Source organism: Solea senegalensis, linkage group LG6 (genome assembly GCF_019176455.1).
Source record: "Solea senegalensis isolate Sse05_10M linkage group LG6, IFAPA_SoseM_1, whole genome shotgun sequence".
NCBI lineage: Eukaryota > Metazoa > Chordata > Actinopteri > Pleuronectiformes > Soleidae > Solea > Solea senegalensis.
The window spans coordinates 17748456-17774279 of record NC_058026.1 but is presented as its reverse complement, the minus strand read 5'-3'; the positions used below and the strand labels follow the sequence as shown (position 1 = coordinate 17774279).

Here is a 25824-nt window from a genome sequence, read left to right as displayed (position 1 = left end):
CTTCCCGACCCCAGTGTCTCCAGTGAAGAGCACAGGACGCCCAACAGACAGCAGTTTCTCCATCAAGTATCCATAGCGAACAGTGTCTGTGGTGGGAACCAGCATCTCGAAAAATGGCTGCTCTTTGTTGTAGTTAAATGAAGGAATTATCTTCTCCCATGACTCCAATTGCTTGTGGTCAAAGTTCATGTACATGCTCCACAGGGTGCCATGCTTTGGGAGCTACACAGAACACATGAATGCAGATTAATTAAAACAATAATTGTTTTGAAAGTGCCTGTCAACATTAGACTGTACAAAGTTAGTATTAAAGAAATCAAGGATGAAGGAAACAACTGTTCCTCTGTTATTAACTGTTTTGTGTGGATTGTTAAAGTGCACTGGCTTCATTTTAACAGTAAACACCCAAAAGATACACATACCCACACAGATTTCTGATGTCATACACAACAAACATTGGGTTCTTTTGCACAGATGTGGAAATACAGTACGTGGGACGCCATACTCTACCATACTCTACCTTCAGTAAAGTGAGCCCTGCTGTGTTCTGCCTTGGTTGGTAAGAAATTCTCTCTGTCATCTGCTGCTACTGCCAGCAAAGTCAAACCCCTCAAAAAGTTATCTCCATCCATTTTGTGTTAAGCTGAAAAACCCATAATATAAGGCTCCGGCCCATTTAATCTAATCTGCACCTCATTCTTTACAAATAAAAACGATTTCTTCCATTCAGTAACCCATAATTCATATTTCTCAATTCATGGCAACATAGAATAAAGATATACAATGAACTTGTATAACAATGGCAGAAATGTATTCTTTTGAAATCCACTGTTAATGTCTTCATCACCCACGACTGACTGAAATATGAATAGAATCCCCTTTCAGAGAAGATGTGCTCCAGCTAGATACATCCAGTGTCTAAATTACTTTGGTGTAATATATGATATGAGCTAACCTTCAGGCCTTTTCACATGCTAATGCCAGCCACCATGTTAGAAAATGGAACAAAATATGCTTTGAGTAGCAGAGAATATTTAAACAGGGACAACTGGAAACGTGAGGCACATTGAGACATTCTGTCTTCATGCAGTAATGGAGTAATGCAATGATGTGGTAACTGCTGATATGTTCTTATATGTAGCAAAAACCCTGTCATGTGGTTCCTGTATGTTTCTGTGAGTATGTGTGCACGTGTATATACCTTAGCGAGGCTGTTGTCTTCAAACTGCTCCCTCACAAATGAGTCAAAAGCATCCCAGTGAGAACTGGGCAGGTTTCCACCAACTGCCCATATGTAACTAAACACAAAGGTCTGGCATAATACGCAGTTGAGGACCTTGGAATCCTGACATCAACATAAATACAAAAGAAGAGGAGAAACAAATTAAGTCCATAAGTAATGGTGTGGATCCATGTATCCTTGAATTATAACCTACAGTATGCTCTTGTATGCAAATGATAGGTAACATTAATAGTTACTACATTTATAATTAATTATCATTAGTTTTTAATAAATAACATGAATTAAGGTAATCTTATTTCTAATGCTATTTGGACCTTGGTATAAACAGTGGTAATAGTATGGTAATTATTACATAATACTGCTGTTATACCATGTTATTTCCAAAGAAATATACAGGTAATAGTTTGGTAATGAAACATGAAAATGATCATTTTGATCCGAATTGATTAACTTATTATAAAGTTGAAACTAATCCTCTCTTATATCCCACACACGTTTCATTGTAATACCCAAGCTATTACTTGTGGATTATGGTAAAATTACATGGCATTACCATAGCATGATCTCTCTATTACAAAATTATAACATCACTATTACCGTATATTACTGTGCTGTGATGTAAAATGTTACCAAGGACATTTTCTTTTCTCATCACACTTGCTCTTCTTGACAAGCCATGATGTGCACTGGCAGGTGGTCATCAACTGAAACAGACTTGTGACAGTACATTTGATTTTGTGTTCATCATACCATGTTGAGGTTTGGTCCTCCTTGGCCCAGCAAAAGTGCCTCCAGCAGGAAGCACAGTGTGGTGACTTTACTGATTTCCACCTGGCGAATCACTTGGCCACAATGAACTGGAGACCCTTCTCGACATACCGCTCAAACAGCTCCAGCAGGTATGTGCGCACTGGGTCTGGGAGCTGAAGCAGACAGTGAAGGAAACAAAAGAGATGATGATGCATCAAAAATCATAACAGGTACACATGTTGCTGACTTGAACAACTCTACTGGACAAAGAAAAAGTTAATATGGGCCTGAAGAGGCAAGGGGAAACTGACTCCCTGAACTAAGTAGAAATCAATGCATGCTTAATTGAAAAATCTAATTAACTAACTCTAATTATTACGCTGAGGTGTATAATCAAAGCTATCCCCAATGAAGCAGAATACACCACTTGGTAAAGAAAGGCTGCTGAGAACCTGAGTGAAGTATGGAGTAATGCAGAGGTTAAATTAGTCAAATGTGTGAGATAATGTGGAGAGCAAAAAAAAAAAAAAAGCAGACATAAGAAATACAAAATAAATAAATAACTTAAATATTACCAGGTGTTTTTACTGGCAACATAGAGAATAATCTGAGCCAATTACATATCGAGACAGAGAGCAATACACAACAAGAAAAAGAAAATTAAAAGTTGACAGAGGAGATGACCCTCTCTCACTGAACCTAAAAAGCTCATGGCTAATTTTGCGAGCCATAAAGTTTGATGTGATGTGCTGCCATTTAAGTTTATGCTGATGTTGAAGTTCAGGTAATGTCGGAAAAGGGACATTAACATATAAACCAACGCAGAGTGTTAGCCAGAGTTTAACAGAAAGAGAACTGAGTCCCATCAGGACCATTGATGGGGACAGATGAACCTTTAATGGTCATTTATTTATTGGTGATATACAGTAAATTACATTTATGTGTGTTAGGTTCCTGTAAGTTGAACTGTGATTAAGGATGCAGAAGAACATTGCTCAGGGGGAAAACTGGATACAACAAATCCATATACACTCAACGGCCACTGTATTAGGTACACCAGTTCAACTGCTTGTTAATGCAAATCTAATCTAATAAACCACATATCAGCAACTCAGTGCACTCAGACACGTATATGACATAATGGAGAAGAAAGGTAATTGTAGTGACTTTGAACGTGGCATGGTTGTTGGTGCGAGATGGAAAAATAGAAAATACCCATTTTTCAGGGTGAATAAAAATATCTTTTTAGTGCGATACAGGCTTGAAATGGAAAGGCAACAGCAGCTCAAAACCAAGCTATGCAGAAGACCACTGGGTAGCACCAGGTTTGACATTGACCTGTGGGACCACATGTCACATATTAATTAAAATATGTGACAAACAACCTCCTCTGATTTTGTATGAAGTTCTGTAAAAAAAAAAAACTATAGAAACAACATCAATTTGTATAAAAGTAAGAATAACCTTCTCTCCAAGACCACTGATCCATGTCTGGACATAGGGCATCCACTTGAGCTCATCAGGATCAATGTATACCATCCCACAGCGACTGACTGTGGCCGGAGATGCTACGGCTAAGTCTTGCACCTAAAAACAGAAAAAAAAACAAAAAACCTTAACATAATCCATAATTTCTTGGACATACGAGGTGCTCCATTGAGGGATTTGATAAGTCAACAAAGGAGCTGTAGAACTGTAATTTACTGGTATACCCATGCATAACAGTGAAAATGTTACTTTCTGAACACCACAATGTGTTCAGTACTGACCTCAAACACCATATGTATGGATGAAGTCAGTTTGATTCTCTCGCTGTTGGCCAAACAGAGCATCTTGTTGTCATCCAGCACTGTGTTCATGTTCTCAATCCACAGGGCATCAACCGGCCCGTCGCAAATCACCCACTTGTGGTCGTCGCTGGTGTCACTGACTGCCTCACGGACGCTCAATGCCATTAGTCCGTCGCGCCACTCCAGTGTCAAAGGGTTAACCTTTGGAGTTAATGGAAATATATGTAGCAAAACTAGTGAAGACTTTGTTATATCATCTCCTCTCATATCTGTAGTACCTCTCCGTAGAGCTCTCCCATTGTGACAGATTTAGGGTTGAGGACATAGGTCCTGACAGGCTGATAGAAAGAGTTGTTCGCCTTGTGTCCTGTGCGATGGAGGGTCTCCAGAGTGTCTGCCAGGATGGTGTAGACAGTGGTCTTACCGCCACCTGTAGGCCCTACTAACATCACACCATGACGCACTAACATGGTCTCATAGAGCTGGATCACCTGAACATATAAAAAAAAGGAAAAAAGATCAGCTTAAGGAAAAAGTTGATCTGATGATTCAGATTTTCCAAATTTTGTTTGGCTTTTTTAATAAAACAAACCCATAGAAAATACTTCTGTTCACATCTAATGTGTGTGTGGTGGTGGTATGGTGGCATTAATCATGCAACTATAATGCCTGCCAGACTGAATAGAAATAGAGACCAAGTAAGGAAATCAACCAACACTTTAAATAATAAGGTTGGCAATAATTAATCATTTTTGTGCCCCAGTGCTCACTAATACAGAAAACAAATGAACTGTTTATATTTGTTAATGGGAAATTGTACAGCCTTTTTAAACAATGTTGCTGCTGTGAATGTATGAAAAAAGTATATGGTTATTAGCAAATATCTAACTATTTCAAAAAACTTGATTAGGCAGTGTGTTGTTTAACTTCAGCGTGTGTATTGCCCGGTTTCTTTACCCTTAATGAAAGTAAAACAAAATATGATTTATTTGTCAATAAAAAACGGGTCGACATTTCATGGAATAAAAACTCAGTATCAACATAACCGAAAAAGTATTTAGTAGTGCATTCAAAATGTTTTACAAATGCAAGATATATTAACATGAAAAAAATAAACTAAATCAATATTGTACCTTTTTGATCATGCTATCCAGTGGCTGGAGGTTTCGCTTCAGCAGAGACTCCAAGATGGTGGAGTGCAGTACACCATAGTCATGCTCAGGGATGCACACACCGGGGAACAAGTCTGACAGGATACCACTGCAGGGGTACACAAAATATATAATAACTGTTTAGACATGTAACAAAACAAAGAACAAGATATAGTTTTATATTATATTTCAGTGTATGGACACTAGGAAGATATATGTCCTCGTAAAAGTGTCCGAAGGCCTCACCCAAACAGCACAGCATCATCAGTGAGGAACTTTGGCAGGTTGGAATCTCTCAGCGCTCTGATAAGAACCACATCTTCACTGAGGTGGGGGTTATCTCTCTTTAGAGACCTAACAATAAACACACAGTGGTACACTACAAATTAGATGGATTTCAAGCCCATATGTTAGTCCATGCTAATTTACATATAATTACGATGCAATATAAAAAGCAGGCAGTGTGCTGTTTTTCCTTACTCTGGATTGTCTCCAGTGTGCATATTTATTAAATATTCAGCAGGAGATTCATCAGTTTTCAATTTACATGTTGTTCAGCATTGCATTTTCGATAATTGCCTTCAAATATCAAGGATAATTAGAAAATGCAGAGGCAATTTAAAAAGAAAATGGACTTAACTTGGGAGGTGACAACACAGCCAGCTCTTCAAAGGTAGTTATTGCATCTCAATTAAGTTAATATGGGAACATTTATTTAATAATGGGTAAAGCAATGAGTGGAAAAACCTATTACAAATACAGATGTAATACAGATAATAAGCAGCCAACATGATCTGAATATTCAATAGTGCAACAAGCACTTATGGCAGGAGGTAATGAATGTGTTCTTTGCCTGGAAGGAACAGACTCGGAGGAGTAATATCTGGACAAAGACAGACATTGAATCTCAAGACAATTACAACACTTAGCTGAGCTTCAGCTAATAACAAACAGGCCAAAGAATAACTTTCACTGTATGCGGACCACAGCACCTATTTGAATCAATTCATGCACCCACGCATACCAGGGACCACTGTGTTTGTGCCGTCTCCAGTTTTGTCTCCTTAATTGTGTTCTCCATCTCTTTATGTGACTTAAGTCTGATGTGTATGAGGTGCATTTGATTAAGTGAAGGAATTTCACACAAATCACACAGGGAAATTAGTGCCTAAATGAAGCAGAACTGATTTGGTTTCATCTCTCTTAGTTACAGCAATAAAGAGTAAGAGCATTTCCAAAGTCAGAGGCTTTTAATATACTCTGACTCATCACTTATACTTGTATGTCTTCACTTTTACATGTATTTAAAATATTATATATGAGAGTTCAACACTAAACACGACCATCTGCTGATGATACCAAATCTAGGATAAAATATGAAAGATGAGTAGTGAGTTTTCTATTTAATTCTGATATATGTTAAAAAGGTTTCAAGATTCACCACAATGCAAATATGGACAATTCTTCATTGATACAGTAACAGCATAAAAATGGCTATTGTCAAGTATCATTGCTTGTTGATCTTCCAGTTGCAGCTTGTGTGTGTGTGTGTGTGAGTGTGTGGTACTGACCCAGCCATGACCAGGACAGACTTGACGGCTCTCATGCCAAAGTCATAGTGGTCCTGCTGAGACAGCTGTTCGGAGCACAGCTTGTACATCTGTGTCATTTTCCTTGCTAAGGTCTTACTCGATTCAAATCCCTCTGAGTACAAAATCACCTGGAATGACAGATGCCAGGGAATAAAAGCTGTCATGTAGAAAGAAGATACAACAAGCAAACATAATATATCGTGTATGTATAGCAGAGTCTGTTACCTCAGCAATAAGAGCATAGTTTGGCACCATCATGGCTATGGGCCTAAAGAGAGCCTTCAGGTTGTCAGGTAGCTCTGTTCTCCCAGCGTAGCCTGGGTTCATGGTGATGAATGCTGCACATGTCATCACAAGCTTGATCTCATGGCCCTCAAATCGAAACCTTGACAGCTGCATGACACGCAGAGTGGAGTTCCAGTTAATGTGTGGCATCTTTAATATCTTCAAAAGTGAGCAAAATATGTGATGCAGTGGCGTATATGTCACCTGGGGTTCACTACTCTGCCACCTACCATATGGAAAATAGAGTAGCATATGGACTTGTAGCAAAGCATATGCTGTAGGTGAAAGCTTATTTGTTTTTAATGAAAAATAACAGAGAATAAATAAAGTTACCGATTTTTTTTTTTCCCTGAGGCTACAAAGTGGACTGACTCTTGAGATCTATAAAGCAAAATGTCCTTTATTCTCCATGGTATGCATGTGTCTCGTGAACAATGGCTTGTAAGCAATGTTAATGGTTTGAATGTGTGTTAAGGCAGGGTTACCTTAGCAGCTTTTGCGTTTCGTATGGTAATGAGCTGCTGGGCGATCACAGACAACACTTCAATGTCGATACGGTTGAATTCATCAAAACAACACCAGGCTCCCGACTGAGCAAGTCCACTGAAGAAGCGACCCATCATCTAGAATACAGATGCAAGTGATTAGAAATCACACTCAGGCCACTGATAAACTGATAAAGAGTGACATTCGCAGACTCTTGGTCTCCACTAAGGCGCATAGGTCAGTATATGTGTGTGTGTGTGTGTGTGTTCAGCTCCTCCAGAGGACACACCCCAAGCATCTCAAAGCTGAGAGTTGCTAAATTTTACATGATTTGAAACCTAATTTTCAAACACTTGGCAACTTTTTTTTAATCATTCAAATTTGGCAAGGTGGTTAGTAACACTCTCTCCTGTGGCATACCATAAGATACAGGGACTTTAATATCTCATAGACCATGATGCTAAATGTTGCAAAGCAGACAGTGAAACATGACCAAAGCATTAATAAATAAACCTAGAGAAGGCTATGCTGCTAGCCTGATTAAATCAAAGCCCTGTCTGGCTCTTCACGTGTCTTATATCAATTACTAACTACAGCAGACATAGAGAGAATAGCTTTTCCAGCTGGCTTGTCAGTATGTGCTTTCAGCTGTGTTGATTCCAATCTCATTGCACTGCAAGACACAGCGCTGCTTAACATTAAATAGAAATTCACACTGCACCTCAAGGTCATGGTCACAATCCCAAGTTCTAATAAAATGCATAGTATGCTTTCGTATAGAATTGCTGATTACTAATTATGGATAAAATATAGTGTATTTTTTGTGTGTTTGTCAGGTGATAATAATGATAGATCAAAAGGGAATGATGTGCATAAACTGAGACAATAACTAAATCCTGGGTTTTTTTCTGCAAACGTAGAATTTAAATTTGTTTGATTTGCATACATTTTACCTTTCAGTAAAATATTAGTTACATTAAATAAAGACATATGCGATATTTCAGGCAACTATGAGCCAAATATGACACCAGTAAAACAGTAACATTTGAAACATACAATTAACTTCAAACAATGGAACAAGTTAGAGAAAAAATATCTCAGGAACATAAATAAAAATGATGAGTCTGGATCTTGATTGAAGTTCTGTTTTATCAGTACACTACGGCTTAGTGTAGCTGTTTTAGTGATTGCACTGATACAGATGTTTCTGTTCCAATAGTGCCATCTAAAGGTGAAACACATTAGGTACAGTCTTTCATAATAATTTCAAACAGGGCAAAACATTTTTAACAATCCTAGAGCAGTGAGAATGTATGTGAACATATGTGCTTTCTTCAATTATTTCCTGCCCGTTTTTAGTGCATTCACTATGTTTTGTTAACTTTATCATCTTGTTTTTTCCTGTTTTAAGATAAGTAATTTATAAATATTTTATATGTGATGTTTTCCACAGCGACCTTGAAAAAGAGAGCTTGCTCTGAATGGTGATTCACTGTCTTACATAGAGGATGATGAAAGGTATTGAGAATGAAAGAACAACAAACATGAATGGTGGCTGATGAGGTGATGGAACCAATTTAGAGTTTTAAAATGATCAATTAGAGCACCTTATAGTCAAGCCCATCAGAGCAGTTGAAGACCACACACTGTATGGCCAGTGCCTTGGCCAAGTCTTTAGTAGTCTCTGTTTTGCCTGTCCCTGCTGGCCCAGCTGGCGCACCTCCCAAGTCCAGCTGAAGAGCCCCCATCAGGCACAGGTAGCAACGGTCCTGAGCATTAGACAAGCAAAAATACACAAGAGAGGGACGGAATCAGATGAGACCGTGCAAACAAAAACAAAACATTCAATGAAATAACCAATAAACACATGGTATTCTGTGTCTCTGTTCTAAACTCGTACCATGGGACATTTCTGTGGGTTTATGTGCAATCTCAGTGAACAAGCATATTGTTATTGAAGCCAGTTTGAAAGCTAGCAAAACTGATAAACAACTAGTGTTTCCAGTGTGCAGATTTAAGGTCATATTCTTTGTTACTGTAAGTGGTGTGATGACCAGCCGTGGACAAGCTCCGAGGTATTCATAGCCATAAATGTAAGTGGACAGAGCCATTTTGGCAACGCAGTTGTCCATATCCAAGTCCCAGTAGTATCGTAGCTGTCTCTGCCATTCAAAGTTAGACCTGGTGTCAACCTACAAAAGAAAGTGAGTGGGTCAATTGTTTCAAATGCTTGGTGAGCTCCTGGAAATATAAAACCACGCCAGGAGCAGACAAGAATACAAGCTGCATGATGGTGATTGCATCAGTGCACTATTGTACCTTCTGCTTGACGAGATCTGTGACAATGTCTCTTGCATGGACATCGATGGTGATGAGGGCAGTGATGATATTGCGGTGTAAAGTAGGAAGCTGTCCTCGTACCAATGCAGCCAGGGAATTTAGTCTCTGGAATAAACACAAAACGCACAACCATTGTTTAGTTGTTTAGTTAAACTAACAAAATGTTCAAATTAGATGGTAATAAGGCAATAAAGTGAACATTTATCTTATCACGTCAGAATTTTACACAGTTAATGACAAAATCAAGCAATGTGGTCAAAAGTGAGGATTACAACAATGTTGGTGAGTTCGAATTCCTGTAGGGCAGCAAAGTGGTCATGGTCTCCCTCCAGGCAACCATCCATGTCCCTGCACCACATCATCTGTGAGATGGTCAGCACCACCTGGTGGACACACACAAATGCCTCCATTAACACACAATACAACAACAATAAAACAGCTTGATAGTTTATGTAAGTAAACGGTCACCTAATTGCAATACAGCCATACAGTGCTGTTAAGCAGATAGTATATTGTTTAATTATGGAAATTCATCATTGTTGATTTGTTTATCTGGCTACATTCTAATATTTTATAGCCTTCTTTTTTATAGCTGTTTATATCTTTTTAATACTCAGTTTACATGTATATCTGCATGTTATCTCTAAATCTTTCTATACTTTACATTTTAGTTGTAAGGGGCCAGAAACCATGCAGCTGTAATACAAACACTTGCCGTTATAAGGATCAGTAAAGAAAATCCATCCATCTTACAATAAAAGGTTAATTTACAAGCCAAAACACAAATGATGTTGTGTGTTTGTGTGTTTACCTGAGACGGATGTCCAGCCACCACCCATTCCTCCCTGGACCTGGTCTGGTAGTCTGCGATGGCGGCCTTGCTGAGGCGTCGCAGTGAAGAGAACATGGCCTCCTCCACCTTGCAAAGCCAGTCTTCCACATTGCCTTGTGCCTTTAGACCTTTCGTCAGAGCCACCTACACTCACTCACACACAAAGACTACCATTAATGACAGGACATCTGTTTTGTTATTTTTTGTGAATTGCTTCTAACAGCAATATATTATTAATATTTACAGTCTTTTCTGCTAAGCTTAATAATAAACTTTTGTGGTCTGAACTGACTGTGCTCATGTGCGACACAGTTGGTAAGCAATCAGTGCAGGTAAAATTGCCTCACAAATGTTTCATCATTCTTGTTGTAGAAATCAAGACATCAGACACAAATTTACCACAGTAATTGCAGTGGTCCTAATTACTAACAGAGTGAGAAACCACTGGGTATTTGTGGTGCAAAATTGGACAAGCAGAATCAGATGTAATACAGCTTTTGTGTGATTATGTCAAACCAAATATGATATTTCAAAAAAAATCTATAGAAAAAACTCAAGATGGCAGACGAGGGGAAAAACTATTACGGTTAGTACAGTGATAAGGAAGATAGTGTGACATAGAATGTTTTTCCTTCCCTCTCACTCTCTCTTACATTCCTGGCAAGAACTGAAACTGGAGAACAACAGAGGCAGTAAACCACAATCAGACAGCGTGACGAACAAAAGTGTAAAGGTTACTAAAACCTGACCTTCTCTCCCTCCGGAGAGATCATATACAGGATATCTTTGCTGTATATGTTCTCCTGTTCTCCGGCACTGTGTGCTGGTCCTGTTGCACCAGCAGGCTCTTTAGGCAGCAAAGCAAACTCCAGCCGGGTAATAGCATCAAAACACTTCCTGAGGTGTGGCTGCACAGCCTGAGGGTTTCTTGTCTGGGCCAAGATCTTTAGCAGCTCATCGTTAGATAAGAAGTAGAACCTGCAGGGGACAGATACAGGATGATTATCAAAGCAGTCTCAGTGTTCATCACTCAGAGCTCACTGGGAGAAGATGTTTAGATTAACAGCTGGTAATCTGTCAAGGGGATATTACGTTTATTATACTCTTACACTAAACCTACACTAAACATTTAATTAAAATTAAATCTGCTTTTCTAATATGTGACAAAAAAAACATGTGTGTACCTGGGGAAGATGACTCTCTTGGATTCAAGGTAGGCTTCCAGACACTTCTGTATCTCATCCAGAAGAGCATTGTTGTGCCGAAAAGTCTCCAACAGATCTGCATAGGACAGAACATCATCGTGTATGTTGCCTCCACATACAATTAACATCTTTTTTGGGCTATTTCATCTCGAAATATCACCTACCAGGCTGAGTGGCGGCATTAAGGGCATTGGGCCTTTTCTTGACCCTTGCCATGATCTCCTTCCAGGATTTGTCCACCTTAAGAAACATCTTAGACTCTGCAGGCAGCTGCCTCTTGATGTCTGCAGCTAAGAAAATACTTTCCAGGTACAGCCAGCTCCTTTGGCATGCGAGCCACTCATCCTGTCAAGGAAGGGTGAGAAGGGGCAATGAGTAACAAGAGAGAATGTAAGTCAAGAGAAAATAAAAGAAGCCGAGGAAATTAATGATGTAATGAAGCTGCAGTCTAAAATATAGCACCTTCCTTTACATTCAGTTAAATATAAGACTCAATAAACACTAACAAAGCATAATTACTTTTGTAGCCACTAGGGTGAGCTACAGTGTTCCACATGATGCAGTTTGAGAACAATCACTTGCAGCCAAATAAAAGATTATTTTAATGCAATTTTATTTACAACACAGTCTGTGACACGGTATCTAATAAAAGCTTTCACCAGTGTTTGGTTGAAGAGAGTCAGCTGCCTCAGCAAATTGTCCACCCTAGGCTTGATGGGCGCTGCGTAGCGAGAAGATGCCACTGTGCCCACATTAATAAGGCTGTCATCCAGGAGAACCTGCACAGAAAGCAAATGTGGAAACACACAAATATGCACAAGTTGATGTAATGTATGACTGTAAGTGTGTTATATGTGTGAGAGTGGTAGCGTTACATGTTACTACCTGGATATCATCTGTGCCTCCCAAAATGAACACGTCTTTGTTGTCACCGTGAGACAGAGCAGTGAACTCCGTGGTTCTCCACACGTCCTCAACCTGCATGGAGGCCAGTAGATGATGAAGATTAAATAACACAGGGTTGGCTCCACTGCATTCTACACATATCGTACCACGCGTATTCTTCCAAAGGTGTCCGAAAATGAATGGGAAAGGTCTAGAGCATCCACATGTTGTGAATATTCCCTGTTTTCATGCCATTACACACATCTAACTCAAGTACAATTTAACTGATCACACTGGTTTATGTATAGTTGCAAGGGAAATGTTGGTTGTGCATTTGTAGAATATGCTCATTGTCATAAATTGCTATCTTATCATAAATGTCAAAATTTAAAATGTCCTGAGTTTGAAATAAAGTGGTGAATAATGGAGAATAAAGACAACTTTATGACCAAAATAAACAGGTCTGTTATGGACACAATGCCTGGTCTTTCTCAGCAGGGGGAGCCACATTCACATGATGTGTGTTACTGAAATTTAAACATTTTACAAAAAAAAAAAGATGAATCCGACACACAGGCAACAATCACTTGAATTCACTTGAAACACAGACATGATAGGACTATAGGGAGACCATGAGGAGAGAGACTCCATCTCTAGAACTAGACGTTTGAGTAGATCAAATTTACTTAATGTACCTTATTAAGATGCTTATCCAGTATTCATTTGAAAACCAAAATGAAATCCTGTTTATCTGGAAAAGACCTGCTGTATACAGATCTGTCAAACCCCACCATCTCTACAATACAAATGGTTCAGAATGCAGCGACCAGACTTCTTATCAATTGAAAAAAGACAACATACCACTGCCATTACAAAACAGCTGCACTGGTTAATACATAATTATTCACCCTAAGATCTGGAATAGTCTTGCGTCACACATCTGTCTTATTCTACCATTGATGTTTTTAAATTAAATTTAAAGTCTTACCTTTTCAATCTTGCTTTTAATCTTGTGTGATTGTATGTCACATTTTAAAACACGTTAATGTAAATGTGCTATATGAATAACCACAATTTTCCATTTTATATATTTTAATGTCCTTTTTTTAAGTTTTGGATCATAAAGCAATGTGCATTTTAAAAAATAGCTTTCTTGAATTCATGACAGCACAAAACTTTTTTATGAATTTAGTATTGTCACTTCAATAAAAACACAAATATACCTCCAATAAGAGTTAATGTTTTTGTAAATAAAACCTCAACCACCAATGTAACACAATAGATCCTAAAACTTTGTCAACATGTCGTTGTTCAAAAAGTTGAGGAATGATTTCCAGTTCTTTGATTCAGCTTCTAATCCAGTCTATCTTTGTGAGGTGTATTTGCGTACAAGACAGATGCATCAGTGGTGCATAGACCGTCTTTCAAATTGTTTTGAAAGTCTTTTGTGTCTTTGAGGTACAAGGACGATGCACACTCTAAGTCTTTAATGCGAAAGTCAACACATACTGCAGGAGTGGTTCTGTGAGAAATCCATTTCAAGATACGATCAGTCAAGCTGGAGGATGTAACAAGTCTTTATTGATTTTTGGAAGAGTATATATGACAGTCTGTATCAGGTTCACTTCCAAAGGGTGGAATGAGGAGATTTAATTCGTTGAGCCCAATTTGAGTTGTTCTTTATGTTTTTGGTTTTAGTAACCTCTATCATGTGAATGCTACCCTCCACTGGCACAGATCTGCTGTACCATCAGGAGCGCTATAATTAGCTTCACCTATAATGTTTATAGATTGTAAAATTAAATATCTGTGTGCAGATACCATGCAGAAAATGTCATGTCGTGCTCAACAACTCAAAATCTCTCACTGTGTGTAAAGTTGAAGTATGGATTTTGACCCTATGTTTATAACCAAAGGATTATGCCTATACTCCTTTGCGACCCAGGTAGACTTGCATTCATACATACCTCATTAAATGTTAATCATCATTCTTTACAGCACTATCAACTATAATTAAACCCAGTTGAGTCACAGCAGAGGCTGCACCATCTGCCACGCAGAATTATTTGAGCTATTTTTACTGGTTTACAACAGTTTGGAACATATTAATTGCGAAAATAATTTGAGCCCATCAATTATGGTATTTTGTTAATTTGGTGGGAACATTAATAATGAGCTTTAAGCTGCTCATTAAAACAGTATAATGGTTAAAAAAATATCACAAGGAGAGTTCAGTAATGAACATGTATCTTATTTTGGTAGATGAGGAAAAAAGAGACAGATTTTGTTTTGGTTTATCTTGGCAAAAAACATTAGCCGTTTCTCCCTGCCTCCAGTTTTTTTTGAAAACTAAGCTAAGCTAAACTAAGCTAAGCATCTCTTGGCTGTAGTTATATTTTTTCTGACAAATATGAGAGCTAATATCACCCATCTCATATCACTGATGGCATGAAATCAAATCAAAGTATTTCCCGGTAACAAACCATAAACTCACCTATCTTTGGCAGGCGTAATATAATTTTGGCCATATTTTGCAACCTCCCACCCACCCCATAAAAAACATGCGGCAGTGGAGAGATAAAATTGATTATAATTGTCTATTGTTCATGCCTGCTGCCATGGCATAAATCAAACATGTCTCAAACCATGGGCACACACCACCACCACATTAGACATGAGCCATAAAGCCAACTGGTTTGAGAGAAATGTTATATTTCCATGGAGCACCATCACACTAATTTGGGTGGGTAAAATTAGACTATAGTTTTTTTTAATACAAAAAATAGGTATCAGATAGTGAGTATTAAAATACATCAATCTATGTATTTACATGTGTTTGTAACTGTGTAAATACATTACATCCACCCATTCTATTTATTATTCAGTAATATACCATAGAATTTAAAGGGTCATGCCTCTTACTAAGCACTTACTTCGTCATGTTCCTAGTACTGTGTTGTCTTGAACTTTTTTTCTATTTTTGAGTGTGATTTTAATTCTGAAGGACCAAATGTAACACACCAAATGTGTATTATGTGGGCACATATTAGAAACAATAGTCCTCATGATTGCAGTCAGCTCATTGAGTTTTCTTTAGCTGCAATATACATATACACATATGACATAGTATCTGAATAGATATTGGTAGTCTACTCACCTTTGCAACAATGATCTCCACGGACGCTTCTCCTGAAGCCTGTCCCGACACCTGAAAGTCAAGTACTGTGTTAGTCTTCTTTACCCACTAAGTAGAACTAGCCTGAATTGTTGCTAAAATGTGAATTTCTTTGTTGAACCCCAGTCTAAGGTCCAAATACCCATAATGATTAGTTAAGCTTAACATTCATGGTTGGATTTAGTAAAGGCAGGTGTATTGTGTCATCATTTGTATGGTACCTCTTGTATCTCCTTGCCAAAGGAGAATATGTTGATTTCCTCCAAAAGAGCAACGGTGAGGTCTGTGACATTCAAAGAGGTCCCCACAATTGACTCCATGGTCTTCCAATGTTCTGGCTTCATACATGGGTTACGCAGATCAATGAGCACAGGCAGCTGAAGGAGAACATAAGGCTGCTTTTTAGAGAGTCACAAAGCAGTCGTTTACAGTTCCCACATTTTACTCAATACTCATGTTTTTGTGGTTCATGAAAGAATTAAGCATTCATGAAGTTCTACTCAGAAATGAGTCTGCGTTATGTATCATGTTGCGTGCATGTCTGCTTACGACAAAACAAAATGTTTCTATTTGTATATGACTTTCCAGTTAATTCTCATAAATGTCCATAATTCCCAAGTTTTTTTTTATCCTACCCACCCTGTGCTTCATGACTTCCACCTTATCCTTCAGACTTGGCAGTACATTGTTTCGTGGCAAGTCCTTCTCCAGCTGGTTGACGTATTTGCTGTACTTGGTCACCTGTGAGTTGAGCTGCTCCAAGTCCAGTTGTTCAAGTGTGCTCTTGGCAGGAGAGAATGTGTAAGGACAGAGTCAAGATATAAAATGGTCATGATATCTCATCAGAGACTGAGAAAATGCTAGAAATACAGGCTTAACTGATAACAATGATGTAGCCAGTATATTCATGCGGGCAGGAAACCGTGTTTATGTTTTTGTTTGGTGTTTTGGTCTGTTGCACCACCCACTGCTTTCGACCCTAAAAAACAACTAGTAGCACTTCAACACAAGGGATGCTAGTAGACCAAGCATCCCACTAGTTGCTAAGCATCATCAATACTGAACAATACCAAACCTGAAAAGCCCTTGATACCACTCTCAAAAATGTCTCAACCAGAGGAGAAAATAAGGCTCTGCAGTGGAGATGAGTTTAAATATAGACGACTGGAAGTGAAGTAGTTGACAACTGACAGAATTGTCGCCTTGTTGTCCCCTCTCACGTGATAATTCTCCGGTGCTGCTCTCAATCAGACACTTTCACTCTCAAGTGAACCACAACGGTTCAACGTTTATAAAAAATAAAACAGATGCTGACACAGTTGTGTCTGTGTTTGTGCCTGAACACAATTTAAAGCTAGGCATACGTGTAGTTTCTTAATTCTGTATTTTAGGAAAATCTGGCAGCCACACTGCTGCAATGTTTTTGCACACACAGTAAATTTCAGCTGCATTAATTGCACCTCACCTGCTGCCACCCACTTTGGAGAGAGTCCCATTCCTCAAGAGAGTCCCACAGCAGCTGCTTCAGCCTTATCTCTGCAGTTAACTCCTCCAGGGTGTCAAATTTGGTCACCTCCATCTGTATATAAAGAAGGAAAACTAGTTTGGGTTGGGTTAATGGCTTTTGCGTCATGTTTTTACAGATAGCACTTAAGGAATTACAGCACCTTGAATTTCTTCTGGTAGGAAGTGTAGGTTGAAGCGTGGGCCTGCATCTCGTCAACAGAAATCTGTATTTCCCCGAGCAGCACACGAACTTGGGAAGAGTCTGCATTGATGTCTAAGATTTGGGGATCCTGCACATGCAACATGTACAAGACAAATAAGTAATAGTAATAGCATAGTTGTAAAACATGGTAGAATCCTAGACTTGGTAGCTGTATGTTGGTAAATAGGTAACCGACGTTTCCCATGTACCTGTATCTTCTGTTTGCTTTTCATGACCTCACGGTTTAGATTCATTATGTCTTTTTGCAGGGCATTGGAAAACTTGTCCATGCAGCTTTCCCTCTCTGTCACTGCCTCATCAATGATGCTGTGGAGTGAATTAATGGAGGACCGCAAGGTGGCAAAAACCACCAGATCTTCAGGTGGAGTGGGAATTGAATATGTTTTAATCAGACTGTACATCCGAGACACCGCCTCTTGTTCCTCCTCTAGCACTGTAATCTGGTAAGAACAAGTAAGAGCAAAGGGAACAGTGACATTTAGAGAAGAGGGAGAGGGGAAAGAGACAGAAGGGAAAGGATGAGGTTTTTCTTGGTTTCCAAATGGCATGCGTTACCCTGTCCTGTATCTCATCAAGGAACGTGAGTGAGCTGGCAAACTCAGTGGTAGTAGTGGGATGTAATTCTAGTTTAAACTGGGCGTCACAAGCCTCAGCAATGACGGCATCAAGTCTCCACTTTGCCAGTTTGGTGAGCATCTCGTTGATGACCTGGAAGAAACATTCAGGGCAAACCAATTATTCCTTTGAAAATATGAGATGAAGTGTCAAGAGGATAGTTCTCCTGAAAATTACATCTTCCAATTGATCATTGGGACACTCAACCTAGCTATTTTTTGTGAGTGGGGTTTAAATGTCCAAAGAGTAAGGATTAACGGACTACTGTGACCTTCATAGACCAGAAAGGAAGTCATCTTTCTTCATTTGCTTAGCTTCTGATTCAAAATGCAAAAATTAATGTAGAAACATAGCAGTACGAGATTGCAGCCTCCGTAAAACAAGTCCCTTGCATTAAGCATTTACCCTTTTTTTTTGCCAATAAAGCCTGCTAAATGTTACATACTGGACCTTAAACCTACACAAAAAGGCCTTACTGCTGCCTTGCTTGAATGAACTGTTTGTGGTACACCACTGTACATTTCAATAGAATTTGGATACATATCTGTATTGGTAGTGCGCCAATATGATTATCCTCACCTCCAGACAGCGTACAGGGGAAGACACAAGCTTCTCTTTCAGTTTTGTTTTGTCCACCAGCAGTAAACCCAGATGTCTCTTCTGTTGAATGGCTAAGGCGTCTTTATGCTCAGTGTGGTACAATTGCAGTGCTTTTTCAAAGTAGGACAAACCTGTGAAATGAAGACAGCTTAAAATAACCATATACTTTACCTTGATTGCTCTATCCACTAACTGCAACCTATCATTTTGTCTTTCGTATTTTGTTTTGTCTTTTTAATGGCCAGAATTGCCTGTAATATTTCCTGCCTGTCAAATCTGGAATGGAATATTTTCGCCGGATAAGTGCATCCATAGCCCTGACCTACTAATTTACACATCATCTGCCATCATCTCCTATCATACTCACAGGTGTACTTATACAACTGTGATAATAATAATTTCAGTGAATTTAAAGCAAAGAGAATAGGAAATAAGAACAAAAAAGTTATTATTTTACCAAATCTGTGTCATCATTGAGGTCTTAAACACAAACATGTACAAACACGCAGAAAACTACACCTATACATTGATTTCAAATATGCACAACAGAGGCAGATGTAGTTTAAAACATGTGAAGTGCATTGCTGTGGCGACCCCTAAAGGGAGAAGCTGAAAGAATATGAAGAAGAAGTGTTTCTTCAATAGTGTTTTTAGTAATATGGTTTGATGTTGTGACTGACTGGTGCTTGTGAATGCAAACCACGCAATCTGTTCTCACATCTCAGATGTCAGAACTTCCCACAAGTAAGGAAAATAAGTAAGGAAATCATTTAAAACAGAGTGCTTTGAAATGCATTCCAATGTTCTAAAATTAAGAAAATTCTTTCTCAAGATGGTTTTCCTAAAACACAAAATACGTGAATTTGAATGATCAAAATACTGTAGGTTTCAAGTACAGGTACACATGGTAAAAAGGAATCTTTCATACTGAAAAAAAACAACACAAAAATAAGGCCAAACAGCACTATTCTCAACTGTACTGCTCTTTGTATTGTGAGTGGGAGATGTGCTCAAAAATATGTCTACGTTGATGTCCTGTACATCACCCTGATCCTGTTGTTGCATCGCATCCACATCCAGATTCTCGTTCTCCCTATAGAACAGTCTAAAGCGCTCAAACATGTGTGAGTACACTTTTGCTGCCTCAAAGGCAACCTGCACTGATTCCTAAGAGAAAAAAAACAAACAAATCAGGACCAAACATTTACAGTATGGTATACAGGCAGAGTACAATTTCCAGAGACAGATAACAAGGTAAAGTAGAGGCTGACCTTGATTTTTTGGACAATGTTTTGAAGGTGGCCATCAGTCTTCATGATTAATTCCAAATTGGGGCCCTTTTCATATTTATTTTCCAATGTCTGAAGGTAAAGAAACATACATAGAATGAGACAAAGAGACTAGATCATAGACTAATTACACCATAAAATAATGGTATGGTAACCACAATATTCTTTGAAATATCTAATTTTCATGCTACCTCAAACTCTCCAGGCTGTATCAGTGAATCAAAATCTGGATCAGTTGTAAGCGTATTGACCGACATCACAGTCTTCTCAAACTGTTCGATGATTTCATCACTGGTCTCCTGTAAAATAAAAAGTTAAATGGGAAGAACAGTATCAGTAACTCATCAGTAATTAACAATTCATTACAATTTGGGAAACAAACCTGAAAGTTCTCCTCAGAGGGGTTGAAGGTCAAGGCATGTGTGTCCAGCAACAGCTCACAGATGAACATGGGTTGAACTTGGGGGGTTTCTGGCTCACCAGACTAAAAAAGACCAATCAATAAAAAACAAACTGAGTGCTTGTCTGTGTCTGCTGGAAGCGACAATGCAGACAAATGTAGTGATTAAAAGTGTGTGAAAAAACTAAAGCATCAGCCTACCTTTGTGTCAGTCTCCTCATCTGCAGGCTCGGTAACATGCTCAGAAGGCTGACTCCAGCTCTGAATGACTGCATGGCTTGGTGTTTCATGCAGCTGCTCCTGAAGCACAGCCAAAAGTTTGGCAGCTTCATTCACCACCAGTGTGTGCAAGGTGTTGACGACCAAATAGTCAACAAGGCGGATAAAGCTGTGTAGGTGAGAGACAGTGGGGTCAGACTGGGTTTATGCGGTAGATGCGTCTGATGTATAACATTCAGACTTGTCGCTGCAGGTGATGCAACTCGTGACAATGAAGGTGCCTCCGCTCTATTCAAATGCCCGAAGTAGGATTCAATCAGACAATTCATTATTAAGGCCCAAGCACCAACTGGTGAGGAGGCGCTCTTGTTTTTCCGGATATTGTTGTTGTTGTTGTTGTGAGGAAATCCAATTTCCCATGCATAAAAATAATCCAAACTTCCCACATGGGCTCAGTCCCATGCCAAACATCCTTAGCTGCAAACACAAGCTATAGGTTTACAACTTGCAGCAAAATATAGACCCAAATGTGAAGAAACTTATATTTTGCTGTTGTAGAAGTTATTTAACCTTATCACCTCCCACATGTTTTGCTCATTTAGCACCAACCTCGCTGCAGGGCATCCTCCGACTGTCCAGTTGTCACAAACGATGTACACAGATTCAGATTAAATGTGCTATAACCACTGCTTGCAACAGTTGCTTGGTAATTCTTTCTGTTTCTGTGTTCATATTCTTCATAATTAGACGTCAGTTTGTCAGTCTTTACAAAACAATTAACATCTCTATGTTTTCTAGATGACGTATGCAAATGTATGTTGTGATTTTTGACAGCAAATCAGAAATCTGCCTTTCCTGATATCCTGTCCCCCCGGTGCTTGGCTCAATCATAGTGTGAAGCCAACACACTATGGTGCGTGCCATTGTGCTGCTGAATGAAAGACAATGCACAATAATGTATAATAATAATAATAATAACAATGATAATATTGTTATTATTATTATTATTATTATTATCAATACTAATAATAATACTAATAATAATACTAATAATAATGATAACAATAATAATAATACTAATAATAATAATAAAATAGAGGCAAATAAAAAGAGAAAGACAGTAAAAGGATTATCAAATTAAATTACCGACCAGACAAGGCGACTGGAGAGAATTGTCTCGTTGATTTGCATAATCAGTGTCTTGTCCTTTTGATCAGCTGCGTCACACAGAGAGCAGTATCATCAGAGCCATTTAGCACTACAGTTGAGAGTATACATTGACATCTGTTCATATACCTTACATACTTACATGGGTTGTTAGACTTGGACTGAGGTTCCAGCATGAAGTTGCGGCAGGCACAAATTGTCACCTCTTTTACCAGATCTTCAAACTTTTTCAAGTCATTCAACCTCTGACAGTAATAAATAAATATGGTGGATTAGCTTCTGAAAATGCACGTATCAAATGTATTAGTTTACATTACAAACATCTGTTTCTATTAATGTTTTACTACACCTCTTGCAGTTGTTTGAATTGGGCTTCCTGGAACTCCTGCAGTGCGTAAGTGTGTTTTTTCTCCATGTGACACAAGCCTGTGTCACTGATTTGGCAACACATTTTCCTGATATCTATCAGTGCAGGACTTAGAGACTGTATAAAAGTTGCACATGTTAATGAAAACAGCATGTCCAAACTTGTAAGTTACACATTGTAATAATTACATTGTATGGTAATGCATAGTCAAGATTATTAGAACAATTTGAGGAGTAAACATAGAAATGTATACACAGTCAGTTACCTGACTGACAGTGAACAAGCGTCTTCGGAGGGACTCCCTGGCCAAATGAGTCTTCTTGGCACGAACTTTGGTACGCCAGATATAGAAAGGCTTCCACTTTTTGAAGTGGGCAAAGAAGGGAATGCGGATAATTTTACAGTGGTGGTTGTACTCCTCTTCCCAGCGCTCCAGGGTTACAAAGTCGTACTCATCTTCCCGTACTGATACCACACCCTCCTGGCTAATCATCAAAAAGTCATCTTTGCTGTACTCATAGATTTTGAAAGTGGAATTATCCAGCTGTTCACCACTTCTAATGGAAAAGGGCCTTTTGGGTAGACTGGGGGTTGACAACACTTTCTGGGAATGAAAGACACAAAGAAAAACATTTTAGTTTTTATCTGAACGCAGCTCGTTCGAGGTGAATTATCAGTACCTTTGTCTACTTGCATAAAGAACCTGAGATTAAGATAATTATGAGAACTTCAGTACAAATAATACATTTCATTTTGTGCAAAGCACTTAGCTGTAACAAGGTAACAAAGCATTTTTATAAGTGCATGGGAATAAAATGACAAAATCTAATGAACCATCTGTTTTGTCACCTATTTCAAGCAAGAAGATAGGTAGGGAACCTGACCATCATGCCCTAAAGATGTTTTACAGGTGTGTAAAAACTAGTAGCATGAAATGGTGAGACTACAGTGGCCTTCACCAGCCAGACGAGACTTTGACAACTCTCTCCACTTTTCTAATTTCCCACTCTGCCTGCTGCTTCACATCCCTTTTTCATTGGTTTATGCATTGTATTTATATGGGTGGTGCCATTCTCCCCCGTTTTCATAATAAGCTTTTATTAATGAATTGTCTACCACTTTATCCTCCACATGAGGGTGGAACAGTGGTTAGTACTGTTGCCTCACAGCAAGAAGGTGCTGGGTTCAATTCCTGATCTGGGACCTTTCTGTGTAGAGTTTGCATGTCTGCGTGGGTTTTCCCCGGGCTCTCCGGTTTCCTCCCACCATCAAAACATAGTTACATTCGGTCAGGTTGGTCCCTTGTGGTGGCGCTCTCAGTCACAGCGGCTCTGATCAACCCTCCATCTGACCTCGACAGTTGTTGTATAATGACAAATAAAGATGCTTTCCATGCTTTCCATGCGAGGAGGTAGAGCAAATCTCATCTCATGTAGGGTGAAAGGCGGGGTAAAGCCTGGACAGGTCTCCAGCCCATCACAGGGCCAACATAAAGAGACAAACAACCATTCACTTTTACATCTACAGGAGCAGAGAAGAACCACGCACACACAGGAAGAACATGTAAACTCCACACAGAAAAGCCCACGCTCTGAGGCTCTGTAAAAACCATTTCAGTATGGGCACAAAATGCTGGCCTCTGCAAAGATAGGCCCTTGCATATAAATGTATAAAAGGTTTGTACAAAAAACAACCAACTGCCATTTTAAAGTGATTATACACTTATTCAAACATATGGTTAGTATATTCAATCTCTGCCAATCAATCCTCCCAAATGTTACACAATGGACCTTTAAAAAGTAATGTTTTTTTTGTCTCATAAAAGTAAAAAGTCACTGACCTTTGTAGTGGCTGGTAGAGGAGGCAGGTGGACAGGTGACCGTGTACGTATCCTGTGTTGCGGTTCTCTTCGCTGAGGTGAAGGTGACTGTGTGTACCAGCCTGGAAAATACATCCGCTCTCGTGCTTTTAAGAGATTGAAACTAGGGTCTTTTCTTTTTACCGGCCTCTTCAGCACAGCCTACAATAAGGAAAAGAAAACAAGATCGACCACATCTGTCGAGCGTGGGCTAAAAATACGTACATTATTATTTTTATACATGTTTTAGAAGGAAAGGCACAGGTGTCCATGTCAACTGGGACAGTGTGACATGTCTTGCTGTGACAGTGTGACCTGTCAAACTGTCTGCTGTAGAACTGGCACATTTCATATTATTGTCTAAGTTTGATCTTAGTTTACTGAGTCATACCTGTGGGTCTTTAACATGGCCTGGAGGTCTTGGTAAGAGAGAGGAGCTCTGAAGTTCAGGGAGCTTGTGCAGGTCTGTGTGTTAAATGAATTTCAGTTTGGACAGAACTAGTAGTGCATTTTCAATAATAATAAAAATAATAATAAACCCTGTATAAAGTCGGCCTACCTGGGAACTCATTGTCCCTGCTTTGTCCAAGGGGACAGGGCAGTGGGGACCTTGGTGGTGTAGAGGCCATGGCATGAATCCTCACAATCTCTGGGGCAGTGACGCAGGAGAGAGGAGGGGAATTATACTAAAAAGTGGTGACATCAGCCTGATTTAAGGTAATTTTTTTGCAAAGACAAAGACACAAAAAAACTAAAGACAAGCTTATTTATCTAGATCAGTTAGATTATGCTGTAAGAATAACACTTTCCAATTTAAATACTTCTTACATTTTCTGCAGCTCACCAAAATCTTTAATCATAGTTTTGAACAACACAGACAAGAGGTTCAAGTACTTAAATATATCATTATTTCAGGAACAAAATAACACTTGAACATTGAATTATTAGTATTATTATTATTGTTGTTATTGCATTTCTGGTTTACAGAACAAATTGCCTGACATAATAACCCATCCACATAAAAGTAATTTGCAAAGCAACTTAGTGAAATTAATCATCACAATTTTACAGCTTTTGAAAGTTAATTATAAAACTGAAAATGCACTTAACAAAAAAACTAAACTAAACATAAAACATTTCTGTTGCATATGGCACACCTTCGGTACCACTTTCAAAGTAAAAGCAGTCAAGGTTGTCGGTTCTATTAACCCATTGTTCCGCGTCGCTTTTATTTTGAAATACTCACATAGCCGTTGGGAGTGGGTTTCACAATCTGAAGTCCTGGTATTTAGTTGAGTAGAAGTATGTAAAAAGAAAAAAAAAGGAAAAAATGTAATTAATGGCAAAACAATTTTGAACCAGAGGCGCGCGAGACGCAGCTCGGATCAGTGACGTCACTTAGCACACGCGTCCCAACTGTTTTTTGAGAAACTTCTTAAATGTAAGACGACGAATATATCTATTTTATTTGACATTACTGTTTTACCGTCTTACACATTCAAGCTCTGACGACATTATGATGAAGCACAAAAGATATTCAAACATGCCTACCGTATTCAGCTGCGAAGTTTGCAATTTGCAATGGTATAGCTTCATAGAACGGTCTGCAGTGGTCCTTGGTTAGAGCTGAGGTTTACGGTCTCCTAGCAACTGCCTTCTCTCCCGGCATGCACCACAACCAAACAAAAGCACGCTACTGCTGGTGTTAAGTTGCACCATGTATTTCAGCCGCCACATAATATATACAGACAAAAAGTCATTACCCACAACAATAAAAGTTCTAACAGGCTTTAGTGTTGCTGTATATAGCCATGGAGAATAGTTGAAAATAAAAATAATATAATTA

At 38.8% G+C, this 25824-nt stretch overlaps 1 protein-coding gene across 1 annotated transcript in view; it reads right to left on the bottom strand.

Moving 5' to 3' along the window:
* The window catches only part of dnah6 (dynein, axonemal, heavy chain 6), a 52360-nt gene extending 26769 nt beyond the window's left edge, over positions 1 to 25591 (bottom strand). The window contains 44 exon segments of the mRNA XM_044027370.1: positions 1 to 222; positions 1202 to 1345; positions 1994 to 2097; positions 2100 to 2166; positions 3458 to 3580; positions 3763 to 3984; positions 4062 to 4274; positions 4917 to 5043; positions 5181 to 5288; positions 6506 to 6654; positions 6752 to 6919; positions 7297 to 7434; positions 8905 to 9066; positions 9334 to 9489; positions 9617 to 9742; positions 9910 to 10020; positions 10449 to 10613; positions 11219 to 11447; positions 11654 to 11750; positions 11839 to 12019; positions 12334 to 12453; positions 12560 to 12652; positions 15717 to 15767; positions 15956 to 16111; positions 16374 to 16517; positions 17200 to 17313; positions 17402 to 17530; positions 17652 to 17903; positions 18019 to 18171; positions 18658 to 18809; positions 19725 to 19845; positions 19950 to 20039; positions 20159 to 20266; positions 20350 to 20451; positions 20569 to 20755; positions 21737 to 21803; positions 21896 to 21998; positions 22103 to 22237; positions 22386 to 22724; positions 23961 to 24140; positions 24370 to 24443; positions 24538 to 24664; positions 25225 to 25259; positions 25530 to 25591. Coding sequence (XP_043883305.1) covers positions 1 to 222; positions 1202 to 1345; positions 1994 to 2097; positions 2100 to 2166; positions 3458 to 3580; positions 3763 to 3984; positions 4062 to 4274; positions 4917 to 5043; positions 5181 to 5288; positions 6506 to 6654; positions 6752 to 6919; positions 7297 to 7434; positions 8905 to 9066; positions 9334 to 9489; positions 9617 to 9742; positions 9910 to 10020; positions 10449 to 10613; positions 11219 to 11447; positions 11654 to 11750; positions 11839 to 12019; positions 12334 to 12453; positions 12560 to 12652; positions 15717 to 15767; positions 15956 to 16111; positions 16374 to 16517; positions 17200 to 17313; positions 17402 to 17530; positions 17652 to 17903; positions 18019 to 18171; positions 18658 to 18809; positions 19725 to 19845; positions 19950 to 20039; positions 20159 to 20266; positions 20350 to 20451; positions 20569 to 20755; positions 21737 to 21803; positions 21896 to 21998; positions 22103 to 22237; positions 22386 to 22724; positions 23961 to 24140; positions 24370 to 24443; positions 24538 to 24607 — 5952 coding nt within the window. The 5' untranslated portion in view covers positions 24608 to 24664; positions 25225 to 25259; positions 25530 to 25591.
* Between the last annotated feature and the right edge of the window lie 233 nt (positions 25592 to 25824).